General features: G+C 50.5%; 2 protein-coding genes across 3 annotated transcripts in view; one reads left to right on the forward strand and one right to left on the reverse strand.

The window, feature by feature from the left end:
• Window positions 1–13,811, reverse strand: Poll (DNA polymerase lambda). The gene is made up of 9 exons (XM_075974225.1): window positions 13,684–13,811; window positions 12,779–12,916; window positions 10,412–10,706; window positions 10,071–10,230; window positions 9,450–9,767; window positions 3,875–4,048; window positions 3,048–3,176; window positions 1,080–1,248; window positions 1–822 (listed from the first exon to the last, which is right to left on the reverse strand). Exons 1-9 carry the CDS (start codon window positions 13,763–13,765, stop codon window positions 458–460), a joined length of 1,830 nt encoding a protein of 609 aa, XP_075830340.1. The 5' UTR covers window positions 13,766–13,811; the 3' UTR covers window positions 1–457.
• The window catches only part of Dpcd (deleted in primary ciliary dyskinesia homolog (mouse)), a 23,321-nt gene continuing 9,702 nt past the window's right edge, over window positions 13,778–27,396 (forward strand). The window contains exons 1-2 of one of the 2 annotated variants that reach the window (XM_075974226.1): window positions 13,778–13,896; window positions 24,553–24,633. In XM_075974226.1, coding sequence (XP_075830341.1) covers window positions 13,833–13,896; window positions 24,553–24,633 — 145 coding nt within the window. In that variant the 5' untranslated portion in view covers window positions 13,778–13,832. The remainder of the gene's footprint in view (window positions 13,897–24,552; window positions 24,634–27,396) is intronic. The other variant, XM_075974227.1, reaches the window with a different exon arrangement.

Raw genomic sequence — 27,396 nt, forward strand, 5'->3', positions numbered from 1 at the left:
TTGAAAGTCAAAAGCACTTTACTAGGCCCCAGGGCCTTCTGAAGCAGTCCTCACAGAGTCTGGGCAGGCCGTCCCCAGCAGTTCCAGCTGCACAGGAAGTGAGTGGGGGAGGGAGTCCGCATGGTGTCTCCTACTGTAAGGGTTCAGGAAGATGCTGAACCCACAGCTGCTTCCCCCCAGCCCCAGCCTCACCCCAAGTCCCAGCATCTAGATCTGTCTGGGGTGGAAAGGAAAGCCTAGGCACAGGAGACAGGCTTGAAACCAGCCACCTGTTCTGCTCAAATGTCACTAGGAGCCATGGTGAGGTGGAGGGGACAGCAGCATACGTCATCCTGTCCAACCGCGAGAGGGCTTGCAGGCTCTCACTGTCAGGCGGGCTCTTTCCCTCAGGCCCAGAGCTCCCAGCTTGGCTGAGCTGGGCAAAGCTATAGTGGTGGTGGCAGCTCACACAGCACGGTCACCAGTCCCGCTCAGCTGGCTCTCGGTAGGGCAGGCCTAAGAGCTTGAAGACGTCCCTCTCTGTGGGGGTGGGCAGCACGCGCCCAGGCCCCACCTTGACACCTTGGCTGTTCCGGACCACAGCTGCGCTGAGGGCATGCTCCGACAAGCTCATGCCCTTGGTCTTGGCCAGAGCTCGCATGGACCGGTTGAAGTGCGCAGAGCCAGTGAAGTAGAGCAGGGCACAGGCAAACTCACTGTAGGGCACGACGATAATGTCCAGTCGCCGGTGCCGCTGCCCGGGCCCTGGAAGCCGGCACACACCCAAGTACTTCTGCTGCTGGCCATTCTCCTCCTGGCTCACCAGGTCATCTGTGAGGAACCCTGGTCCAATGGAAGGGATGTCTATAGGGCAATCTGGACCCTCCCAACTTGCCCAGACCCCTCCCTTCTCTAGTCCACCCTGCCCCGCTGGGCCCAATTCCTCATCTATAGAATGTAGTCGGAAGACCTACCTGTAGGCACCTGTCCTACAGTGTCTTTGGCCCTTCCCCCATGGCATGTCTCAAACTAGGACTCAAAGATGACAACTCAAACATGGCTGCCCCCTTCCAGCCTGCTCACCCAAAGACAGTGGATACCTTGCTGCCGAAGGCTGTCAAGGAGGCGGCTGAAGATGCCCTGGTGGGACCGGCCGTCTGGGTGAGTGATGAGCACATCCACATCCCCGCAGGTCTCCTTTCCCCTTCGGTAAGAGCCACAGGCCACACACAGCAGCCCAGGATTAAAGGCCTGGGCTGATGTCCGGACCTGGGAAAGGGCAGGGAGGGGTGAGATGCTGGAGGCCTCTCCCATGACAGCACCAGCTCCCGGGTCTAGCCCCAGGCTTTATGCTGAGGGGGATAAGCCTGGGCCCCTAGAGACAGGCCTGTGGAGGCCTGAAGACGCTGGCTCTGTCTGGGTAGAAGGCCTCTGTATAAGAAAGAGCAGGGGGCACTCTTTGGGTTCTGGCTCCACCTGCACCTAGTGGCCAGGCCTGTGAAACTCCACAAAAGGCCGTATCCCTGCAGTTCAAGCTGCCTATGACTCTGGAGCTGACAGCAGTGTGTGGGAGTCAGGGTTTAAGGCCTGAGCAGGTGGCTGGCAGAGCCTCCAACCTGGCAGGGAGAAAGTGGAGCACAAACCCCACTGCGCCTGTGAGGAAGGAAGGACAGGAGTTGCCCACACCCTCTAGCAGGGGTGAGCCAGGCCTGTCTGTAGAAGGATCTGAGAGGCCTAATTGAGGAGGAATAAGCCCATTAGCCTCCACCAGCCGCTGTGGAGGCCTTTTATATGGAGATGGGTCCCGCCCCCACTGCAGGACACTGAGGTCTCCGGGGCCCTGGATACCCACAGCCAGGACACCTCAATTCCCAGGGCCTGACAAGCAGTTCTGCTAATCCCTTCGCTCCCCTCTTGGGCCTCCATCAGCATCCCTATAGCTGGAGCCCTACTTGTGAGCAGGCTACAGTGGGAAGCCTGGTTCCAATGGGCTGCGGGCTGGTGGCTGCCCAGGGCATTCCCTGTGCCTGGACTCCGTAGCTGAGTGACAGCGTGATGAAGGGCACACAATAGGGCCTGTCTATCCATCCAGACCAGTCCCAGGCGGCTGTCTCAGCTATCGCTCAGCAAGACCCTAGGCCCACACCAGCTGAACAAACAACACAGACATCCTAGGGTGCCCTGTCTCTCTGACCCAACTCTGTATAAACTCATAAACTTAGTCCTCTGCTCTAAACCAAACCTTTAACTTGGCCAAAGCTTATTTCTTGGCCAACTGAAACTATTGTTTTTTCTTTCTGTGGTGCTGGAGACAGCAACGGGATCTTGGGCATACCCAGCAACCTCTGCACCACATGGTTGGGCCTTGACAATCACAAATACTCACAGCAAATAGAACAGAACCCTGGGAGAAACTCCTAACCAGGCTCACCCCTAAGTCCTGGCCATGCTCTCTTGACCCCACCCCTAATCTTATATTCTTTCATCTGAATCCCATCAATTCTGAGCAGCCACAGAGGTGCTTCAGAGGGTCCACACATGTGGAAAGAGGCCGATACCTGGGCCATTTGTGCCTTCTGAGCTGAGGAGTCCATAGTTCTCACTTCTTGTCTTTTGTTTGTTTGTTTTTGTTTTTCGGGGCAGGGTTTCTCTGTGTAACATTCCTGGCTGTCCTGGAACTCACAGAGATCTGCCTGCCTCTGCCTCCCAAGTGCTGGGATTAAAGGTGTGCGCCACCACTCTTGGCCCCGCAATTTTCATTAAGTTCTCAAGACAATGAACCACCACTTCTGCCCTGACCCCAACCTGGTCTGTTCACCCTCTCACATCCCAGTCCTTGAGACTGTGTCTGCCCCCACGCTAGGCCCAGTGCTCTCTAGCCCTGAGACCACTCACCCATACGGCTGGTGTTACAGTGTCCACCCCCACCTGATGTCCTCTGGGCCTATGGCTCTGGTCTCAACCTGCTCTTCTCGATCTCTGGCAGCCCCTTAACTACTTCTGCCTGTGGGGCTGCCCAGCTGGGAATTCAACCTCGCTCTCCTTAGTGCTCTAGGAGCCATGCTTACTGTCTGCTCAATTTCTGCAGCCTCCTCCCTGGGCATGCGCTCCAGGAAGTCATCGTAGTGCTTCAAGCCAACGACCTGCTGAGCAGTCAGTGAGTCCAGCCTTCGGATGTCTTCTAGATTCCGGAAACCCTGGAAAAAAAACCAGCGAGAGAGGAGGCTGTGAGGACCCAGGACTAATGAAGTGTGTGGACCAGAAGATACAGGTGCTCTGTCACAGCTGCTACCATGGAAGACATAAGGCAAGACTGACCAACTCCAGCCTCTAAGCAGGGGGACACCACAATCTGAGGATGCTGGTCTCTGATTCCTTGGTCTAAAATGGGTCTTGGCTTCACTCTCACCGGTTCCCAAGATCATTCTTGGCATGGCCAGGTTGGGAACCACTGTTTTAGACATGGGGCCAAAAGCCTGGGCTCCTTAGAAAGTCCCTTATCAGAGCCATGGATCTCCATGAGTTCAGGGCCAGCCTGATCTACACAGCAAGTTCTAGCCTAGCCAAGGCCACACAGTGAGATACTCTTTCAAGAAACTAAGAAAACAGAAAGTCCCTTGCTGGTCCATGGGACAGAGTAATATATTTATTGTTCCTTCCCTCACTTCAAGGACACACTAAGCCAAACGACTGTCCTGGGGACAGGAGAGGGACCGAGGCGAACTCTGGTGCCATTACAAAGCAGTCTCCTGGGGTTCGATTCATTCTCATGAGAACACAGGGTGGATACACAAGGACCCTGGCCCCTGCAGGCAGAGAGGGGAGGATGTGGCGGAGGCTCTGTGGCACGGCAATGCTCAAGTGGAAGGGCTGTGGCAGGAGGGCAGGGTGTGACCTGATGGTACCACATCTGGGCAGTCTTAGTCCCAGCTCCCCAGATGTTGGAGAAGAGCTCCAAGACAGGCACACTGTCACTGATGTGGTCCAGCTTCCGCAGATGCCCACTCTCCAGGATCTCTTTGATCTTCTCAGCCATCCGCTTCCCAATTCCAGGGATGCTGCAGGCCTCCTAGGGAGGAAGTGGTAGGGAGGAGGAATAAGAAGTTAGGAAGGGAGAACCAGCATAGGAAATCTGGCTCCTTCAGAGGAATTTCTGCCCAGAAGCCAGCTCAGCAACCATATGGAACTTGTCCTTTGGTTCCCAGAGACCAGCAACAAGAAATAGAGAAAATGGCCAGGCGTGGTAGTGCATGCCTTCAATCCCAGAACTCCTGGAGGCAGAGGTGCAAGCAGGCAGATTTTCAGATCAGTCAGGACCCCACACAAAGACTCCGTTTCCAAAAGAAAAGAACAAACCACACAACAACAAAAAGCAGTACAGAAAATAACAAAGCCCTCGCCATCACCACTGCACCACCTTCATCACAGCTATAAGACACACTGACAGGGTTACTGTAACATACTGACAGGGTTACTGTGACACACTGACGGGGTTACTGTGACACACTGACGGGGTTACTGTGACACACTGACGGGGTTACTGTGACACACTGACATGGTTACTGTGACACACTGACGGGGTTACTGTGACACACTGACATGGTTACTGTGACACACTGACATGGTTACTGTGACACACTGACGGGGTTACTGTGACACACTGACATGGTTACTGTGACACACTGACATGGTTACTGTGACACACTGACGGGGTTACTGTGACACACTGACATGGTTACTGTGACACACTGACATGGTTATTGTGACACACTGACATGGTTACTGTGACACACTGACGGGGTTACTGTGACATACTGACGGGGTTACTGTGACACACTGACATGGTTACTGTGACACACTGACGGGGTTACTGTGACACACTGACGGGGTTACTGTGACACACTGACGGGGTTACTGTGACACACTGACGGGGTTACTGTGACACACTGACATGGTTACTGTGACACACTGACGGGGTTACTGTGACACACTGACATGGTTACTGTGACACACTGACATGGTTACTGTGACACACTGACGGGGTTACTGTGACACACTGACATGGTTACTGTGACACACTGACGGGGTTACTGTGACACACTGACGGGGTTACTGTGACACACTGACGGGGTTACTGTGATACACTGACATGGTTACTGTGACACACTGACGGGGTTACTGTGACACACTGACGGGGTTACTGTGACACACTGACGGGGTTACTGTGATACACTGACATGGTTACTGTGACACACTGACGGGGTTACTGTGACACACTGACGGGGTTACTGTGACACACTGACGGGGTTACTGTGACACACTGACATGGTTACTGTGACACACTGACGGGGTTACTGTGACACACTGACGGGGTTACTGTGACACACTGACGGGGTTACTGTGACACACTGACATGGTTACTGTGACACACTGACGGGGCTACTGTGACACACTGACGGGGTTACTGTGACACACTGACGGGGTTACTGTGACACACTGACGGGGTTACTGTGACACACTGACGGGGTTACTGTGACACACTGACGGGGTTACTGTGACACACTGACATGGTTACTGTGACACACTGACATGGTTACTGTGACACACTGACGGGGCTACTGTGACACACTGACATGGTTACTGTGACACACTGACGGGGTTACTGTGACACACTGACGGGGTTACTGTGATACACTGACATGGTTACTGTGACACACTGACGGGGTTACTGTGACACACTGACGGGGTTACTGTGACACACTGACATGGTTACTGTGACACACTGACGGGGTTACTGTGATACACTGACATGGTTACTGTGACACACTGACGGGGTTACTGTGACACACTGACGGGGTTACTGTGACACACTGACGGGGTTACTGTGACACACTGACGGGGTTACTGTGACACACTGACGGGGTTACTGTGACACACTGACGGGGTTACTGTGACACACTGACGGGGTTACTGTGACACACTGACGGGGTTACTGTGACACACTGACATGGTTACTGTGACACACTGACGGGGTTACTGTGACACACTGACGGGGCTACTGTGACACACTGACATGGTTACTGTGACACACTGACAGGGTTACTGTGACACACTGACATGGTTATTGTGACACACTGACATGGTTACTGTGACACACTGACGGGGCTACTGTGACACACTGACGGGGTTACTGTGACACACTGACGGGGCTACTGTGACACACTGACATGGTTACTGTGACACACTGACGGGGCTACTGTGACACACTGACATGGTTACTGTGACACACTGACGGGGTTACTGTGACACACTGACGGGGTTACTGTGACACACTGACGGGGTTACTGTGACACACTGACATGGTTACTGTGACACACTGACGGGGCTACTGTGACACACTGACGGGGCTACTGTGACACACTGACATGGTTACTGTGACACACTGACGGGGTTACTGTGATACACTGACATGGTTACTGTGACACACTGACGGGGTTACTGTGACACACTGACGGGGCTACTGTGACACACTGACGGGGTTACTGTGACACACTGACGGGGTTACTGTGACACACTGACGGGGTTACTGTGACACACTGACGGGGCTACTGTGACACACTGACATGGTTACTGTGACACACTGACGGGGTTACTGTGACACACTGACATGGTTACTGTGACACACTGACGGGGTTACTGTGACACACTGACGGGGTTACTGTGACACACTGACGGGGTTACTGTGACACACTGACGGGGTTACTGTGACACACTGACATGGTTACTGTGACACACTGACGGGGCTACTGTGACACACTGACGGGGTTACTGTGACACACTGACGGGGTTACTATGACACACTGACATGGTTACTGTGACACACTGACGGGGTTACTGTGACACACTGATGCGGTTACTGTGACACACTGACGGGGTTACTGTGACACACTGACGGGGTTACTGTGACACACTGACGGGGTTACTGTGACACACTGACGGGGTTACTGTGACACACTGACATGGTTACTGTGACACACTGACATGGTTACTGTGACACACTGACGGGGTTACTGTGACACACTGACGGGGTTACTGTGACACACTGACATGGTTACTGTGACACACTGACGGGGTTACTGTGACACACTGACGGGGTTACTGTGACACACTGACGGGGTTACTGTGACACACTGACGGGGTTACTGTGACACACTGACGGGGTTACTGTGACACACTGACGGGGTTACTGTGACACACTGACATGGTTACTGTGACACACTGACATGGTTACTGTGACACACTGACGGGGTTACTGTGACACACTGACGGGGTTACTGTGACACACTGACATGGTTACTGTGACACACTGACGGGGTTACTGTGACACACTGACGGGGTTACTGTGACACACTGACGGGGTTACTGTGACACACTGACGGGGTTACTGTGACACACTGACATGGTTACTGTGACACACTGACGGGGTTACTGTGACACACTGACGGGGTTACTGTGACACACTGACGGGGTTACTGTGACACACTGACGGGGCTACTGTGACACACTGACATGGTTACTGTGACACACTGACATGGTTACTGTGACACACTGACGGGGCTACTGTGACACACTGACATGGTTACTGTGACACACTGACGGGGTTACTGTGACACACTGACGGGGTTACTGTGACACACTGACGGGGTTACTGTGACACACTGACGGGGTTACTGTGACACACTGACGGGGTTACTGTGACACACTGACGGGGTTACTGTGACACACTGACGGGGTTACTGTGACACACTGACATGGTTACTGTGACACACTGACGGGGTTACTGTGACACACTGACGGGGTTACTGTGACACACTGACGGGGTTACTGTGACACACTGACGGGGTTACTGTGACACACTGACATGGTTACTGTGACACACTGACGGGGCTACTGTGACACACTGACGGGGTTACTGTGACACACTGACATGGTTACTGTGACACACTGACGGGGTTACTATGACACACTGACGGGGTTACTGTGACACACTGACGGGGTTACTGTGACACACTGACGGGGCTACTGTGACACACTGACGGGGTTACTGTGACACACTGACGGGGTTACTGTGACACACTGACGGGGTTACTGTGACACACTGACGGGGCTACTGTGACACACTGACGGGGTTACTGTGACACACTGACATGGTTACTGTGACACACTGACGGGGTTACTGTGACACACTGACGGGGTTACTGTGACACACTGACGGGGTTACTGTGACACACTGACGGGGTTACTGTGACACACTGACGGGGTTACTGTGACACACTGACGGGGTTACTGTGACACACTGACGGGGTTACTGTGACACACTGACATGGTTACTGTGACACACTGACGGGGTTACTGTGACACACTGACGGGGTTACTGTGACACACTGACGGGGTTACTGTGACACACTGACGGGGTTTCTGTGACACACTGACATGGTTACTGTGACACACTGACGGGGTTACTGTGACACACTGACGGGGTTACTGTGACACACTGACATGGTTACTGTGACACACTGACGGGGTTACTGTGACACACTGACGGGGTTACTGTGACACACTGACGGGGTTACTGTGACACACTGACGGGGTTACTGTGACACACTGACGGGGTTACTGTGACACACTGACGGGGTTACTGTGACACACTGACGGGGTTACTGTGACACACTGACGGGGTTACTGTGACACACTGACGGGGTTACTGTGACACACTGACGGGGCTACTTCATGCCATTCTGTGCTACTGGGACCATCCTTCAACCTTACAAAAACACTGTGAATGGCAAGCGTTATTAATTCCTTTCAAGTGATTGGAAAATTGACAAACAGTAAGTAACTTGTCTATAGAGCCCACAATGAAATGGTTCCAGAGTTTAAGACAAAAAACAAACAAACAAACAGAGTCTAAGACATGTACCACCATGCCTGGCCTTAAATTCTTTTTTTTTTTTTTTAATTTTTGTTTTTCCAGACAGGGTTTCACTGTGTGGCCCTGGCTGTCTTGGAGCTCACTCTGTAGAACAGACTGGCCTCAAACTCACAGAGATATGCCTGCCTCTGCTACCCCCCTGCCCAGTGCTGGGACTACAGATGTGCACTGGACCAGCCGCCTAAACTTCTTATTATATAAATACAATTGGAAGTAGAAGAAACGGTGTAATAAACCTCTAAGCACCCATTTCCCAGTCCTAACAATTTTGCTGGTCTGTTCTCAACCTCCTTTTTTAAAAATATTATCAGTGTGTCTCAGTGTAAACCCCACCCATTATAAAATCTTAACCACTAATTCGATGTCCATTGGTGACTAGCACTGCCATTAACCACTAGTTCATAAAGGAGAGGCCCCTTCTCACTGCCATTAACCACTAGTTCATAAAGGAGAGGCCCCTTCTCCAACCTCCAAGTACCTGGTAGGAGCTGACAGGCTTGTGGAAGCTCTTGAGGGCATTGATGGCCTTGGCATAGCCCAGGGCCCTCCACTTGTCTCCCTGGACACTGTAGGCTTTAGCCAGTACTTCTAGCTTCTCTGTGATGTGCAGGTTGTAATTAGTGGCCTTCTGGCTCGAGGGCTGTGCACAGACCCACTTCTCCAGGGCTGCTGGGGCTGGGTCGGGCCCACCATCTTCTTCAGGGGGAGTGGGGTAGTGCCCACTGATCAAGGCTTCCAGATCTGCTGAGCTAACCTGAGGTCCTTCCTCATCACTGGTTTCGTCATCTGAGCTGAGCTGGAGACAGAAGAAACAGTAAATCTGTGTTCTCCTCAAGAGTGAGAGCTGTGTTTGGTGGGCAGGTGTTCCTACTTTGACTCAAAGATGAGTCTGCACCTAGTGCACTGGGCTTGCCCCTTCACCAGTGCAAGGCCAGAGGGCTTCCTTCAGAGAAGGTAGACATGGCTTGGTAAATGCAGAAGCAATGAATGCTGCCGGGAAGAGCGGAACAGCTACATAATCAAGAGAAACCTAGGTCTCTGGATAAACACCAAGCCCTTCTACTTCTACGGGCAGGGCCCTGAGCTGGGAGCTTCTCACCTGGGCTGGGGTTCTTGGTGCCTTCTCTGTCTTTTTGGGAGAAGATGCAGCTCCGGTGTGAGGAGGGGGAGGAGAGAGGGTCGTCCTGGATACAGCCTCCTGGGTACCAGGAGCAGAAGAGCCTTGGTCTGTCTTGCTGGGCTGTGGTTGGTTGGAGGAACTAGAGGGCAGGAGAGGTCACAGGTAGTTAGGGTATCAAAACTCTCCCGTGCCTCCGTCCCCGACCTTTCTCTCCACTGAAACCTCCATTTCCAAGTATGTCCAATTGAAAACAAAGGAGTTGTCTGGGAATAACTCAAGATGCTATCCACAAAACTTGAGAAAGGCGAGGGGCAGCCCACCTCTCGGGGATGGAGAGACTGAATCCAGCTGTGTCCACCACTCTTCTCTCCTGCAGGCACAAGCTCAGCCAGGATGACTTCACCAGCTGAGCACTGGGGGGTAGCTGGGGGAGTCTGAGGAGCCGAAGAGCCCGCTCACAGTCCATGTTTTCATCCACCACGATGTGAGTAACTCCTGGGGCCTGGGCAGAGCATATCTGGCCACCGTGATGGAGAATCTGCTTCTCAAAGAGCTCGGCCCGGGCTCGTCCAATGCCAGTGGGCATAATGTGAGCCCTCAGGGAGCTCAGCCAATCTGCGGAGAGGACATCCAAATACCTATTATCATAAATGTTACTATTATTATTATTTTATTACCATTATTATTAAGACAGGGTCTCACATAGCCCAGGCCGGCCTCAAGCTCATTACGTAGTGAATAACCCTGAACTCCTGATTCTTCTGCTTCTACTGCTTCTACTTCCAAGTGCTAGGATTACAGATGTGTGTATGTCACTGAGTTGGGCAACTTAGACATTGTCACAGTGAACGGTTTGAAATCACTTCCCTTCAAAGTAACCATTTTCCTGCCACCCAGAGCGTAAAAAGCCTTCAAAGAATTCTACTGCAAACACAGCCAACTTCTTCAAGGGACGTCATCTGAACGCAGGGAGTTAGGATTCAGTGTCCTCTTCCTGGTGCAAAAGAGAGCGGTGTCTGGCATGTCACAGGTCATATGTAGAGCGGTGTCTGGCATGTCACAGGTCATATGTAGAGCGGTGTCTAGCATGTCACAGGTCATATGTAGAGCGGTGTCTGGCATGTCATAGGTCATATGTAGAGCGGTGTCTGGCATGTCACAGGTCACATGTAGAGCGGTGTCTAGCATGTCATAGGTCATATGTAGAGCGGTGTCTAGCATGTCACAGGTCATATGTAGAGCGGTGTCTGGCATGTCATAGGTCATATGTAGAGCGGTGTCTGGCATGTCACAGGTCATATGTAGAGCGGTGTCTAGCATGTCACAGGTCATATGTAGAGCGGTGTCTGGCATGTCATAGGTCATATGTAGAGCGGTGTCTGGCATGTCATAGGTCACATGTAGAGCGGTGTCTGGCATGTCATAGGTCACATGTAGAGCGGTGCCTGGCATGTCATAGGTCATATGTAGAGCGGTGTCTGGCATGTCATAGGTCATATGTAGAGCGGTGTCTAGCATGTCACAGGTCATATGTAGAGCGGTGTCTGGCATGTCATAGGTCATATGTAGAGCGGTGTCTAGCATGTCACAGTTCATATGTAGAGCGGTGTCTAGCATGTCATAGGTCACATGTAGAGCGGTGCCTGGCATGTCATAGGTCATATGTAGAGCGGTGTCTGGCATGTCATAGGTCACATGTAGAGCGGTGTCTAGCATGTCATAGGTCATATGTAGAGCGGTGTCTGGCATGTCATAGGTCACATGTAGAGCGGTGTCTGGCATGTCATAGGTCATATGTAGAGCGGTGCCTGGCCTGTCACAGGTCATATGTAGAGCGGTGCCTGGCCTGTCACAGGTCATATGTAGAGCGGTGCCTGGCATGTCACAGGTCATATGTAGAGCGGTGCCTGGCCTGTCACAGGTCATCTACAAGTATCTGTGACTGAAGCCTTCTTGCTCTGAACACAGTTCAAAAATCATTTTATCACCTCTTTTTTTTTTCAGCAAAGCACACATTTCTTACCATTACAAGTTCTTTGCCCTCAGTCTAGAGGACTTGACCAACACTCCCAACCCCTTAAAAATCTCTGCCAGCTACTTAACAATTCTGGTGGCAAAACAACGCAGAACAAGCCTGGGGACGCAGGGGTATGTGTGTGCTCCGGGGGCTCCTCCAGGACAACAAAGAATTCTAAGGGCCACTTCCTGAGGAGTCAGGGAACATTTTCTCACCGAGATCTTGGGGTGCGGAAGAAGATAACACAGCAAATAAGCTATCAAAGACAAGTACAGTTATAGTGGTGCATGCCTTTAATCCCAGGCACACCTCCAAGTTCAAGACAGGCTGGCCTACAGAGCAAGCTCCAGGACAACCAGAGCTACAGAGAGAAATCCTTCCTTGCAAAACAAACGAAGACAAAGCGCCAGCCAGCCGTGGTGCTGCACACCTGTTAACCCAGCTCTAGGGAGGCTGAGACAGGGTCGGGAGCTTAAGGTCATTCTCAGCTACAAGGCATGGTCAAGGTTACAGTGAGACTCTAAACAAGAGACAGAGACCAAAGCAAACACAAAGCAAGTAGGCGGAGATCTCGGCCCCTACACATGTGAGGCCACTTCCGCTTCTGACTCTGGGTGAAAACAGATGGCTGAGGGTTCAGGTGCGTGAGTTCGAAGGCGGGCCAGCTCACCTCCAGCATCTCCTGCCTCCTTTCTGGGAACCTTTGCCAGTGCTTTTGATGATGGGTCTGCACGAATTTTCTTTCGTTTGGGAAATGCCTTCAAGATCCCCTGGGGGTCCATTGAAGTATGGCTGGATCCTTGTTTTTCTGTTTAAGGGTAGATGTGCAGAAAACCAAGATTCAGGGCCGCCCCTAGACCATTTGGCCAAGAGAGGCGGGCTTTGAGAGCAAGAGACCCCTTCTCAGAGGTCTCAGGAACCCCGGTTAAATGCCAGTGGTTTAATATGCGCTCCACACACCAGCCTTTCTGCGTTAAGAGTACAGAGGGAAGATAGGGAAAGGCTGGGACTATGGGAGTCAGGGGTGGGGGTGACCTTTGACTCAAGGGAAGTCATTGAAGGGAAGGGGATGCTCTGAAGATCCAGCGCAGAGCCGGCCTCTGCTTCCACTTCCAAGAGGCTTTTCCAAAATGATAACTGCCTAAGAAACAGGACTACATTTTTAGTAAAGTCTTCATTGTCCCCCAAAAAAGTGGAGTCTGAGGGACACGTGCACACAAGCCTCACGTCATTTTTCTCTAGCATCAATGTGCGATTACAGAGAAAAACTTCACGGAAAGTTGCGGGTACGCCGTGCACCTGCCCCTGTCGCAGCCTCATGGGGGCGGGGGGGGGGGGATTGAGCTCCGTATCTGCAAGGAAGTGGGGTGCAGCCACTGCAGGTGTAAGGTGCCCTCACAGCTGGGGTGGGCAGATGCACTGGGTGTGCAGCTGGCGTGAACTGGGGACTCCCAGTTGGGGCCAGAAGAGCGCTGATGCCACGACCCTAAAAGTCCTAGGAACCTCCCCACTCGACCCGGCCCCGGGGCCGGTCCACGCAAGGCCAGAATCTCCCGCAAAGAGAAATAAACTCACCATGGGAGTCAATGAAAACGGACGGAGTGGGGGGGGGCGGGGGGAATTTTAAAGTAAATTCCCAGAATACCTTCCGGGTCATCCGGAAGTGACCCTCGGCCCAGCAGTTGCCATGGAAGTGGTCGGGCGCGTTGCTGGGCGGAGGGAAGATGGCGGTGACTAGCTGGCTGGAGAGTCTGCGGGCGGCCGAGAAGACGGCGCTGCTGCAGGATGGTAACTCGAGCCTCTCGTGTTCTCCTCCTGGGCGGGCTCTCCGCGCCGGCTTCTCCTGGGAGGGCCTCAGCCTGGGTGGGCAGAGCTGGAGTTGTCGCAACCATCAGCCAGCCACGCTTGCTTCCTGCATTTGCAGAGGAGGAAACTGAGGCCCAGGGAGATGGCTGGAGTAGAACCCAAGTCTCTGGTCACCCACCTCAAGTTTCCTTACACCCGCCCCGCTCGAGTTTTGTTGGTAATTCTAAATAATTCATTTTACTCTCATCATCGTTCCTCAGGGCTGTACCAAGAGGCGAAATTTTTTACCCCCCCCCCTTTTTTTTTTGACTGAAATCCAGGAAGGTTTTAGAGCCCCAGGTTTTGCAGATAGATATAAATGTAACATGACCTGGGGCCCCATGCACCTCAGTTTGGGGGTCCTATTGAGGACGGCAGCCCTGTGGCATAGAATGGAGAGACACCAGGGTTTTAGGTCAACTCTGCTATTGGTTCACTTATTAATTTGTTAGAACCGCATTTTCTCCAACTATAAAATGAAGTGGGTAGGCTGCCGCTGTTGTTCCGGCGAGCCTTTCCAGCTGTGTTCTATTTAGAGTGGATTTCTTTAGGAGAGAGAGAACAAGGGCTAAGGTCTAAATGACTAGAACAAGAGTTTGAAATATCAGCTTTTCCCCATCCTGCAATTGCTCAGTGTAAGTCCCCTCTACTTCAGAGGTCTTTCCTGGACCCACTTGGCAGCCAGGCTCAATTAGAGCTGAATTCCCTTTAAAGCTTAACAGCTGGGAACTTACCTCCACAGGTAGCTGCCAATCACAGAAGCCTGAAGTTTATGGAAATTAAAGTCAGGTTTCATTTGTTCCTAACTGCAGCATTTGTGCTAGAGCAGACAGAAAAACAAACAAACAAAAACTCATGACCTGTGCTCTCCTAGGAGTTCACAAAATGATCAAGAAGAAGACATGTAAGTAGAGCAGCTTGTGTTAGAGGTTGAGATATTAGCAAGAGATTGCAGCTCATGCTTGTCATCTGGGCGGGTGGGGGTGGAGGGGGGGCTAAGGCAGGAGACCTTAGCTGAGAGAGAGAGAGAGAGAGAGAGAGAGAGAGAGAGAGAGAGAGAGAGAGAGAGAGAGAGAGAGAGAGGGGAGGGTTGGGATGGTGTATGAAATGCTAAGAAAGCATGAAGTTGAAAATATTTTCTCTTTGGATAATCACCAAATTCCAGCCCCTAAAGAATGGATTAGTAGGGCTGGAGAGATGGCTCAGAGGTTAAGAGCACTGGCTGCTCTTCCAGAGGAACCGAGTTCAATTCCAAGCAACCACATGATGGCCTCACAACCATCTGTAATGAGATCTAGTGCCCTTTTCTGGCCTGCAGGCATACATGCAGGTAGAGCACTGTATACATAATAAATAAATAAATAATTTTTTTTTAAAAAAAAAACAGATTATTTGGTAAGTGGAGATGGGAGGGTGGCCGTGTGCCAAAGAATAACTCACATGCAGAGCAAGGAAGCGTGAGAGTGGATGGTGGCTAAGTGTTACGGAAACAGTCACCATTCAGCCATTCATGCGCTGCCTGCCTGTGTCGCGTGCCTGGGTACAGAGTAACTAGGAGTCTCCTTTCTCAAGAGGCTGTAGCAGGAGAAATGGTGGAAAATCAAGAGGCATAGATGAATTGGGATACGCTGTGATTGCACAGTGTGCAGATTTTGGACATTACTTCACGGGATAGTGGTCTTTTGTATTTTGAGACAGGATCTCACTATGTAGTCCTAGCTGACCCAAATGTGCTGTGTGGACTGCACTGGCCTTGAAGGCACAGAGATCCTCCTGCCTCTGCCTTCCTAGTTTTAGGATAAAGGGCATGTACCACCATGCTTGATCTGTTTGGTTTTATGTGTGTGTGTGTGTATGTGTGTGTGGTCAAAAAAAGGGAGGGTATAAAATTTATTGTCATAACTATTTTTAGGGGCACAGTTAGGTGTCATTAATTTCATTCACATTCCAAAACCAACACTCAGTAGCCATCAGAACAGAACTCCACACTATCCTTCCCCCCTCCCCCCGGCCTCTAGTGATCAGCATTCTACTGTGGGTTTCAATTAATTTGACTAAGAGCCTCGTGTGAGTCGAATTAGATAGGATCTGATTTAATTAGTTCACATAGCAGAAGGTTTTCAAGATTCGTCTATGTTGTCACATGTGCAGAATCTCCTTTATATATTTTGTGTGTGCTTGTGTGGAGGTCAGAGGTCAACTTTGGGTGTCCTTCCTCACAATTGCCCACAATGGTTTGTGGGTTTATTTTGCTTCTTTCTTTCTTTTATTTTTTTTAACATTTATATGTGCGCATGTGTATACCTGCCATAGCATACATGTGTGTATACCTGCCATAGCATACATGTGTGTATACCTGCCATAGCATACATGTGTGTATACCTGCCATAGCATACATGTGTGTATACCTGCCATAGCATACATGTGTGTATACCTGCCATAGCATACATGTGTGTATACCTGCCATAGCATACATGTGTGTATACCTGCCATAGCATACATGTGTGTATACCTGCCATAGCATACATGTGTGTATACCTGCCATAGCATACATGTGTGTATACCTGCCATAGCATACATGTGGTACTCAGAGGACAACTGTGGGAACTGATTCTTTCCCTCCCCCATCTGACTTCTGGGATCAATCAGTTTGTCAGGCTTGGTGATAAGCACTTTCACCAGCTCAGCCATCTTGCTGGTCTCCACCTTGTTTTGAGAAAGGGTCTCTCACTGGGACCTAGAGCTTGTTCATTAGGCTGGGCTGCTGTCAGCGAGCCCCAGGATCCTCCTGTCTCCAGCTCCCCAGTCATGGGATTATATGCACACGTCACTGCCCCAGACTTTGTATGTGAATATGGGGATCAAATTCAAGTCCTCACGCTTGAAAGGCCAGCTGACTACTCTGCCCAATGCCAGCCTCTGCTCTAAAGTGTCCTACTGTGTGTGTGTACGTACTCTCCCTCACAGTGTAAGCATCCTACTGTGTGTGTGTACTCTCCCTCACAATGTAAGCATCCTACTGTGTGTGTACTCTCCCTCACAGTGTAAGCATCCTACTGTGTGTGTACTCTCCCTCACAGTGTAAGCATCCTACTGTGTGTGTACTCTCCCTCACAATGTAAGCATCCTACTGTGTGTGTGTACTCTCCCTCACAGTGTAAGCATCCTACTGTGTGTGTACTCTCCCTCACAATGTAAGCATCCTACTGTGTGTGTGTACTCTCCCTCACAGTGTAAGCATCCTACTGTGTGTGTACTCTCCCTCACAGTGTAAGCATCCTACTGTGTGTGTACTCTCCCTCACAGTGTAAGCATCCTACTGTGTGTGTACTCTCCCTCACAATGTAAGCATCCTACTGTGTGTCTGTACTCTCCCTCACAGTGTAAGCATCCTACTGTGTGTGTACTCTCCCTCACAATGTAAGCATCCTACTGTGTGTGTGTACTCTCCCTCACAGTGTAAGCATCCTACTGTGTGTGTGTACGTACTCTCCCTCACAGTGTAAGCATCCTACTGTGTGTGTACTCTCCCTCACAGTGTAAGCATCCTACTGTGTGTGTACTCTCCCTCACAGTGTAAGCATCCTACTGTGTGTGTGTACTCTCCCTCACAGTGTAAGCATCCTACTGTGTGTGTGTACGTACTCTCCCTCACAGTGTAAGCATCCTACTGTGTGTGTACTCTCCCTCACAGTGTAAGCATCCTACTGTGTGTGTGTACGTACTCTCCCTCACAGTGTAAGCATCCTACTGTGTGTGTACTCTCCCTCACAGTGTAAGCATCCTACTGTGTGTGTACTCTCCCTCACAGTGTAAGCATCCTACTGTGTGTGTGTACTCTCCCTCACAGTGTAAGCATCCTACTGTGTGTGTGTACGTACTCTCCCTCACAGTGTAAGCATCCTACTGTGTGTGTACTCTCCCTCACAGTGTAAGCATCCTACTGTGTGTGTACTCTCCCTCACAGTGTAAGCATCCTACTGTGTGTGTACTCTCCCTCACAGTGTAAGCATCCTACTGTGTGTGTACTCTCCCTCACAGTGTAAGCATCCTACTGTGTGTGTGTACGTACTCTCCCTCACAGTGTAAGCATCCTACTGTGTGTGTACTCTCCCTCACAGTGTAAGCATCCTACTGTGTGTGTACTCTCCCTCACAGTGTAAGCATCCTACTGTGTGTGTACTCTCCCTCACAGTGTAAGCATCCTACTGTGTGTGTACTCTCCCTCACAGTGTAAGCATCCTACTGTGTGTGTACTCTCCCTCACAGTGTAAGCATCCTACTGTGTGTGTGTACTCTCCCTCACAGTGTAAGCATCCTACTGTGTGTGTGTACTCTCCCTCACAGTGTAAGCATCCTACTGTGTGTGTACTCTCCCACACAGTGTAAACATCCTACTGTGTGTGTGTACTCTCCCTCACAATGTAAGCATCCTACTGTGTGTGTACTCTCCCTCACAGTGTAAGCATCCTACTGTGTGTGTACTCTCCCTCACAGTGTAAGCATCCTACTGTGTGTGTACTCTCCCTCACAGTGTAAGCATCCTACTGTGTATGTACTCTCCCTCACAGTGTAAGCATCCTACTGTGTGTGTGTACTCTCCCTCACAGTGTAAGCATCCTACTGTGTGTGTACTCTCCCTCACAGTGTAAACATCCTACTGTGTGTGTACTCTCCCTCACAGTGTAAGCATCCTACTGTGTGTGTACTCTCCCTCACAGTGTAAGCATCCTACTGTGTGTGTGTACTCTCCCTCACAGTGTAAGCATCCTACTGTGTGTGTGTACTCTCCCTCACAGTGTAAGCATCCTACTGTGTGTGTACTCTCCCACACAGTGTAAACATCCTACTGTGTGTGTGTACTCTCCCTCACAGTGTAAGCATCCTACTGTGTGTGTGTACTCTCCCTCACAGTGTAAGCATCCTACTGTGTGTGTGTACTCTCCCTCACAGTGTAAACATCCTACTGTGTGTGTACTCTCCCTCACAGTGTAAGCATCCTACTGTGTGTGTGTACTCTCCCTCACAGTGTAAGCATCCTACTGTGTGTGTACTCTCCCTCACAGTGTAAGCATCCTACTATGTGTGTACTCTCCCTCACAGTGTAAGCATCCTACTGTGTGTGTACTCTCCCACACAGTGTAAGCATCCTACTGTGTGTGTACTCTCCCACACAGTGTAAACATCCTACTGTGTGTGTGTACTCTCCCTCACAGTGTAAGCATCCTACTGTGTGTGTACTCTCCCTCACAGTGTAAGCATCCTACTGTGTGTGTACTCTCCCTCACAGTGTAAGCATCCTACTGTGTGTGTACTCTCCCTCACAGTGTAAGCATCCTACTGTGTGTGTGTACTCTCCCTCACAGTGTAAGCATCCTACTGTGTGTGTACTCTCCCTCACAGTGTAAACATCCTACTGTGTGTGTACTCTCCCTCACAGTGTAAGCATCCTACTGTGTGTGTACTCTCCCACACAGTGTAAGCATCCTACTGTGTGTGTGTACGTACTCTCCCTCACAGTGTAAGCATCCTACTGTGTGTGTACTCTCCCTCACAGTGTAAGCATCCTACTGTGTGTGTACTCTCCCTCACAGTGTAAGCATCCTACTGTGTGTGTACTCTCCCTCACAGTGTAAACATCCTACTGTGTGTGTACTCTCCCTCACAGTGTAAGCATCCTACTGTGTGTGTACTCTCCCTCACAGTGTAAGCATCCTACTGTGTGTGTACTCTCCCTCACAGTGTAAGCATCCTACTATGTGTGTACGTACTCTCCCTCACAGTGTAAGCATCCTACTGTGTGTGTGTACTCTCCCTCACAGTGTAAGCATCCTACTGTGTGTGTACTCTCCCTCACAGTGTAAACATCCTACTGTGTGTGTACGTACTCTCCCTCACAGTGTAAGCATCCTACTGTGTGTGTACTCTCCCTCACAGTGTAAACATCCTACTCTGTGTACTCTCCCTCACAGTGTAAGCATCCTACTGTGTGTGTACTCTCCCTCACAGTGTAAGCATCCTACTGTGTGTGTACGTACTCTCCCTCACAGTGTATGCATCCTACTGTGTGTGTGTACTCTCCCACACAGTGTAAACATCCTACTGTGTGTGTGTACTCTCCCTCACAGTGTAAACATCCTACTGTGTGTGTACTCTCCCTCACAGTGTAAGCATCCTACTGTGTGTGTACGTACTCTCCCTCACAGTGTAAGCATCCTACTGTGTGTGTGTGTACTCTCCCTCACAGTGTAAGCATCCTACTGTGTGTGTACTCTCCCTCACAGTGTAAACATCCTACTGTGTGTGTACTCTCCCTCACAGTGTAAGCATCCTACTGTGTGTGTACTCTCCCTCACAGTGTAAGCATCCTACTGTGTGTGTGTACTCTCCCTCACAGTGTAAGCATCCTACTGTGTGTGTGTACTCTCCCACACAGTGTAAACATCCTACTGTGTGTGTGTACTCTCCCTCACAGTGTAAACATCCTACTGTGTGTGTACTCTCCCTCACAGTGTAAGCATCCTACTGTGTGTGTACGTACTCTCCCTCACAGTGTAAGCATCCTACTGTGTGTGTGTGTACTCTCCCTCACAGTGTAAGCATCCTACTGTGTGTGTACTCTCCCTCACAGTGTAAACATCCTACTGTGTGTGTACTCTCCCTCACAGTGTAAGCATCCTACTGTGTGTGTACTCTCCCTCACAGTGTAAGCATCCTACTGTGTGTGTACTCTCCCTCACAGTGTAAACATCCTACTGTGTGTGTACTCTCCCTCACAGTGTAAGCATCCTACTGTGTGTGTGTACTCTCCCTCACAGTGTAAGCATCCTACTATGTGTGTACTCTCCCTCACAGTGTAAGCATCCTACTGTGTGTGTACTCTCCCTCACAGTGTAAGCATCCTACTGTGTGTGTGTACTCTCCCTCACAGTGTAAGCGTCCTACTATGTGTGTGTACTCTCCCTCACAGTGTAAACATCCTACTGTGTGTGTACTCTCCCACACAGTGTAAGCATCCTACTGTGTGTGTGTACTCTCCCTCACAGTGTAAACATCCTACTGTGTGTGTACTCTCCCTCACAGTGTAAACATCCTACTGTGTGTGTACTCTCCCTCACAGTGTAAGCATCCTACTGTGTGTGTACTCTCCCACACAGTGTAAGCATCCTACTGTGTGTGTGTACTCTCCCTCACAGTGTAAGCATCCTACTATGTGTGTACTCTCCCTCACAGTGTAAACATCCTACTGTGTGTGTACTCTCCCTCACAGTGTAAGCATCCTACTGTGTGTGTACTCTCCCACACAGTGTAAGCATCCTACTGTGTGTGTGTACGTACTCTCCCTCACAGTGTAAGCATCCTACTGTGTGTGTACTCTCCCTCACAGTGTAAGCATCCTACTGTGTGTGTGTACTCTCCCTCACAGTGTAAGCATCCTACTATGTGTGTACTCTCCCTCACAGTGTAAACATCCTACTGTGTGTGTACTCTCCCTCACAGTGTAAGCATCCTACTGTGTGTGTACTCTCCCTCACAGTGTAAGCATCCTACTGTGTGTGTACTCTCCCTCACAGTGTAAGCATCCTACTGTGTGTGTGTACTCTCCCTCACAGTGTAAGCATCCTACTGTGTGTGTACTCTCCCTCACAGTGTAAGCATCCTACTATGTGTGTACTCTCCCTCACAGTGTAAACATCCTACTGTGTGTGTACTCTCCCTCACAGTGTAAGCATCCTACTGTGTGTGTACTCTCCCACACAGTGTAAGCATCCTACTATGTGTGTACTCTCCCTCACAGTGTAAGCATCCTACTGTGTGTACGTACTCTCCCTCACAGTGTAAACATCCTACTGTGTGTGTGTACTCTCCCTCACAGTGTAAGCATCCTACTATGTGTGTACTCTCCCTCACAGTGTAAGCATCCTACTGTGTGTGTGTACGTACTCTCCCTCACAGTGTAAACATCCTACTGTGTGTGTACTCTCCCTTACAGTGTAAGCATCCTACTGTGTGTGTACTCTCCCTCACAGTGTAAGCATCCTACTGTGTGTGTACTCTCCCTCACAGTGTAAGCATCCTACTGTGTGTGTGTACTCTCCCTCACAGTGTAAGCATCCTACTGTGTGTGTACTCTCCCTCACAGTGTAAGCATCCTACTATGTGTGTACTCTCCCTCACAGTGTAAGCATCCTACTGTGTGTGTACTCTCCCTCACAGTGTAAACATCCTACTGTGTGTGTGTACTCTCCCTCACAGTGTAAGCATCCTACTGTATGTGTACTCTCCCTCACAGTGTAAGCATCCTACTGTGTGTACGTACTCTCCCTCACAGTGTAAGCATCCTACTGTGTGTGTGTACTCTCCCTCACAGTGTAAGCATCCTACTGTGTGTGTACTCTCCCTCACAGTGTAAGCATCCTACTGTGTGTGTACTCTCCCTCACAGTGTAAGCATCCTACTATGTGTGTACTCTCCCTCACAGTGTAAGCATCCTACTGTGTGTGTACTCTCCCTCACAGTGTAAGCATCCTACTGTGTGTACGTACTCTCCCTCACAGTGTAAGCATCCTACTGTGTGTGTGTACTCTCCCTCACAGTGTAAGCATCCTACTGTGTGTGTACTCTCCCTCACAGTGTAAGCATCCTACTGTGTGTGTACTCTCCCTCACAGTGTAAGCATCCTACTGTGTGTGTACTCTCCCTCACAGTGTTCAGCCGTCTGCTGATGGATACGTGGGTTCCTTCTGCCTTTCAGTTGGCGTGAGTGATGCTGCTTTGAACCTGAATATTCAAGTGTATTCTCAAGTCTGCTTTTGTTACTTTTGGTCATAGGGCAGTATTTGGAGGGGGATATGGTGTATTTGTGTGTGGCGCTTGCATGTAAGTGTACAGGAGCATATATGGAGGCCATAGCAGGATGTCGGGTTTGTGAAGGCCAGGCTTTTACGTCACTCCTCTGTTAGTCTCTGCCTTATTGCTGTCTCTTCCTGAGCCAGAGCTCACCCTTTTGGTTTTTGGGACCTGCCTGTCTCTGCCCTGCAATGCTGGGGTTACAGGAATGCACAACCACACCCAGCTATTTATTCCGGGTGCTGAGGATTTGAATTCGCCTCCTCATGCCTGCAGAGCAAGCTCTTACCTGTGAAGCATTCAGATTATTAAGGGGGTTGATATTATTGACTGGTTATTGAGGCCTTGCAAATTTCGGGGTAAGCTGCCCTGCAATACAAATTAGGACTGACAGGGAAACTGTATCCTAGAGGTGTGAGTAAACAGGAGAAGGCCACCTTGGGGCTCTTCTTCTGGAAGGCACTGGAAGGCTGGAAGGTCCATGTCCACCTCCATCTACTTACCTGCCTGGGAGAAATGACACAGCTCTTCGCTTGAGCAAGTGATTGTGGGCTAGGAGACTCCCATGGGTTCTTTTTATCTTTTGTTTTGTTTTGTGTTTTGTTTGGGGGAGTTGAGATAGGGTTTCTCTGTAGCTTTGGAGCCTGTCTTGAAATCCACTCTGTAGACCAGGCTGACCTCAAACTCACAGAAATCCTCCTGCCTCTGCCTTCAGAGTGCTGGGATTAAAGGCATGTGACACCACCACCACTACCCAGCTTTTTTGGTTTGTTTGATTTTTTTTTTTAATCCTTTAATGGGTGGTATACATCGATGTGTTTTTATTCTCTTGAGTCAGCATTTGAGTTCCTGTCACATCCCAGGTTCTGTGGCTGATCTCTGGGAGGCTGTGGACACCCGTACCCAATCCAATAGAAGAGACAAGCAATAACCAAAGACTCACATAAGAGATGTAAAAATCATAACCGTGTGTGTGTGTCAGGGAGCAGGTACATGATGACAGCATCCCGGGCCCCATGCCGACAGTGGCCTAGAGATGTGTAGATGAAGGCGGTGGCAGTGTGGCTGGAGGCGCCTGTCAGGAAGCCGGGCTCACATCAGCGCATCTAGCGCTGGTTGTAGGAAGTGGGGAAAGACATGGGATGCCGTCCATTCGTTTCTACCAGATGCTTTTAACACTGTCCTGATGTGGGAAATGCTCTGCTGTGGGCTGGACTCAGACCCGAGGGGAGGTGACCCATCTGCCATGGTGGCTGCAGTCATAGGTGAGGGAGACTCAGAGGAAGTGACACTTGAACTAGGCGTCGAAGAGTGAGGAAAGTTCTATGCTTGGGAAGAAGCATGGCTTCTTTTGGTGGTGGGCGCAGCATAGCAAAGGTGTGTTCAGAGATGGGAAGGGAGCCTGGGACACATCTCAAAAGCCGTGGTGGCCAGCAAGAAGCTCAGGGCAGGGGAGGCACTGGCCAGGTTCTCAGGCTGCTGCTATTTGGGAGATAGATGCCTGGGTCTGCAGGGGCAAGGCCGAGGGCAGCTGTGGGGTGAGGTGCTCTGGGTCTGCAGGGGCAAGGCCGAGGGCAGCTGTGGGGTGAGGTGCTCTGGGTCTGCAGGGGCAAGGCCGAGGGCAGCTGTGGGGTGAGGTGCTCTGGGTCTGCAGGGGCAAGGCCGAGGGCAGCTGTGGGTAAGGTGCTCTGGGTCTGCAGGGGCAAGGCCGAGGGCAGCTGTGGGTAAGGTGCTCTTTGTTCTGTGTAGGGAAGAGGATGGTGCACTATTTGTTCCCTGACGGGAAGGAAATGGCCGAAGAATACGATGAAAAGACCAGTGAACTGCTTGGTAAGTGGGGGGCTCCCTGAGGGTCCTCAGCAGCTCTTGGAGCTGATGGATGTCCACTTGAATGCTCCTGGCCTGAGGCTCGAGTGGGGATCTCAGCATGCAGTGTGCATGGTAGGGAGATGGTGGTCCTTGGGGTAAGACTGTTCTGAACACTGAACCTGAGAAGCCTAGTGGAGTCCTTTGCCCAGCACAGCCCATCCCCCACCTCCAGCTAAATGAGAGGGCGAGTGAACCTCTCAGGCAGGGATCACAGAAGAGGCCGAGTAGAGGGGAGCGGTGGTAAAACAAGGCTTGCACTTCAAGCTTTTTGCTTGCTTGTTCTGTTGCTTCCTGAAGCCACACCAAGGGCAAGCATCAGACGTGGCAGCTTCTGACCTTGCCTCCTTGACGACACCATTAAATATGACCCTCATCTTGAATGGCATGAACTGGGCAGGAATGGTGATTTCTGCGGCAGCATCGCTTTGTGTGCCCAGGATCCCCTCCTTAAGAATAGGCTCATGAATCAGAGTTGCAGCTCGGATTTCTGGGGATTATTTGATTTGCCGCTCTCTGTTCCCAGGGATGCACACCAGCATTAACTGACTTCCCAGAGCTGGGTGACTGGCCTGTGGCCCAGGGCCCAAAGCTCTCCACCATGGGAGCTGCGCTCTTTATTAAGTCACACCTGAAACGCTAAGACCAATGATGGAATCACGGGCTGAGTTATTTTCTTGTCTTTATTCCTGACTTTCATTTCTTCCTGGGTCTGATCGACAGGTAGTATTGGTGAGGGAATTTCTTTTTCCCTTTTCCTGACAGCTCATAAATGTCTTGAACTGACAACATGGGTTATACTGGTTTGCATATTCTCTCAGTCCCCAGTCTTAAAATGCGTGTCCTGCGCATGCTCAGTTGTAGTGAAGTGTTGATCCCTTCTTATTATGAGCTGCTTGGGCTCCAGTCCCAATTGGTTTAGTCTGGTGCTATTAAAAATCTTGATGTGTTTAGCATATGACACTGATTCGCTGGAAACCAATACAGTAGTAATATCCTCACAATGCATTGTAATTTATAGCGCTCCCAGGGGGTGACGGCCTTGGAATGTCTAACAGGGGAGAACTTATGAAAGCAGAGGTCACATGAGCTAACCACCGCCGTCACCCTGAGTCTGGTCACAGCTCCTGCCCAGCCCCTCATGTCACATCTTTTCTCCACACAGCAAACAAAGCAGGTAGTGCAGTGGAGGCCATAAAAACAGACAGACGAGCGCAGCCCCTTTGCCATGCTTGGGAATGATACTAAAATTAAGAGTAAGACCGGATTCCTTTCTGTAGCGCTTTGTGCTCTCCTGTCCCACTTCTGGTGGTAGCAGGTTGGGCTAGACCGTGGCCTTCAAACTTCCTTTTGCTTAGTAGCAAGAATGGAGGAGGGACGTAGCTTACCATTTGGCTGCTTTACTTAATAATGACATTAACACACTAACTGGGCATCATTCCAGGGCCTTTACTTGAATTACTTCATGTAACCATCTTCCTTAAAGCCCCACGACATAGGCTCTGTTGTCCCCATTTTACAGTCGAAGGAGTAAGCTCAGAGAAGTGAAGCACCACAAAGCTGGGTGGTGTCTAAGCCAGACTGAAGTGTTTGAGCCTCTGTCCAGTGGCGTCATCTTAGAGCAAAGAATGCTTAAATCCTGCCCTTTATTTTGTTCTTGTTTTCTCAGGATGTGGTCCCCTGTGCATCCCGGGCTGGCGATCCTCCCATCCCAGCCTTCATAGAGTTGAGGGTAAAGGCTGTGCTGCCAGGCTCTAAGATTGTTTGTTTTTATCTCCTAACTCCAGCCCAACTGCCCTTGCAAAATATTGTCTAGTATTAGCTTTTCGTTTGTTTGTTTTTGACACGGGATCTCCGTACATTACCTGGGCTGGCCTCAGACTTTTGAAGCTCAAGTGGTCCTCTGACCTCAAGTTTCCCAAGTAGCTGGGACTGCAAGCGCATGCCGCTGGCCTGGTTATTAATGTTTGAACATGATCCAGGACCAGAGCTGGCTGGTGCCTGCACACTGCGACGTTGAAGTCGATTTAGTTTTTGTGGCAGTGAGGAAAATGGTTTCCATGTTTTTTCCCCAGCTCGTACACAAATTTGATAATTGGTCAAACAGGTTTTCTGTTAGAGAAAAAGCTCAGAAAGTAATTTACGGAGGAAGAATTGCCAGTAGGTGTGCATCTGTCTGGGACAAAGTTCCTCCAGTCAGTGTTAATAAGCATGTTAGTGTCATCTCTTCTCTCCCTCTCGGGGCTATTCATCCCACCCCCCACAATGAACGCTGTGTGTATTCATAGAGGAAAAGCTGAAGGGCCTTGCCACAATGATCGGAACATCAAACCAACCCCCGAAGAACACAGCGTGTCCAGGGGGCCAGGCTGAAGGGCAGACGTCCCCCAGCGCTTACATTTGGATTACCTCTTAATCTGCTTTGGTATTTGACCGCCAGCCTAACCAGCACAGGCTGCATTGGGAGGATATTGAGCACTTTCATCCCCAGGCACTTCAGCGGCTTTATAAATGACCACTCGATTCCCTTCAGCCTCCTCGGGGATGGGCCACGGCAGCTGTTTAATAGCCACATAGCAATGTTGCAGTGTTTTAGGGCAGAAAGGAAGAATCCTGCATCCAGTTTAAGCTGCGGGGAGTATTTAGGAAAGGGAATGTAATTATCCTTATTGGAAGTGGGCCAGGCCTCGGAGCTTTGGGGAAGGAGGCCTTTAGGGCCTCCATTTT

Source organism: Microtus pennsylvanicus, chromosome 5, assembly GCF_037038515.1.
Source record: "Microtus pennsylvanicus isolate mMicPen1 chromosome 5, mMicPen1.hap1, whole genome shotgun sequence".
NCBI classification, from domain to species: domain Eukaryota; kingdom Metazoa; phylum Chordata; class Mammalia; order Rodentia; family Cricetidae; genus Microtus; species Microtus pennsylvanicus.

Excerpts from the sequence above, each read along its gene's own strand:
- Poll (XM_075974225.1), bottom strand. The coding sequence starts at position 13,765 with ATGACCCGGAAGGTATTCTGGGAATTTACTTTAAAATTCCCCCCGCCC. Across the intron at positions 12,917-13,683 it reads CGTTTTCATTGACTCCCATG|AAAAACAAGGATCCAGCCAT; the intron begins GTGAGTTTATTT and ends ACCCTTAAACAG. Across the intron at positions 1,249-3,047 it reads CTGCAGAAATTGAGCAGACA|GTCCGGACATCAGCCCAGGC; the intron begins GTAAGCATGGCT and ends GCCCTTTCCCAG.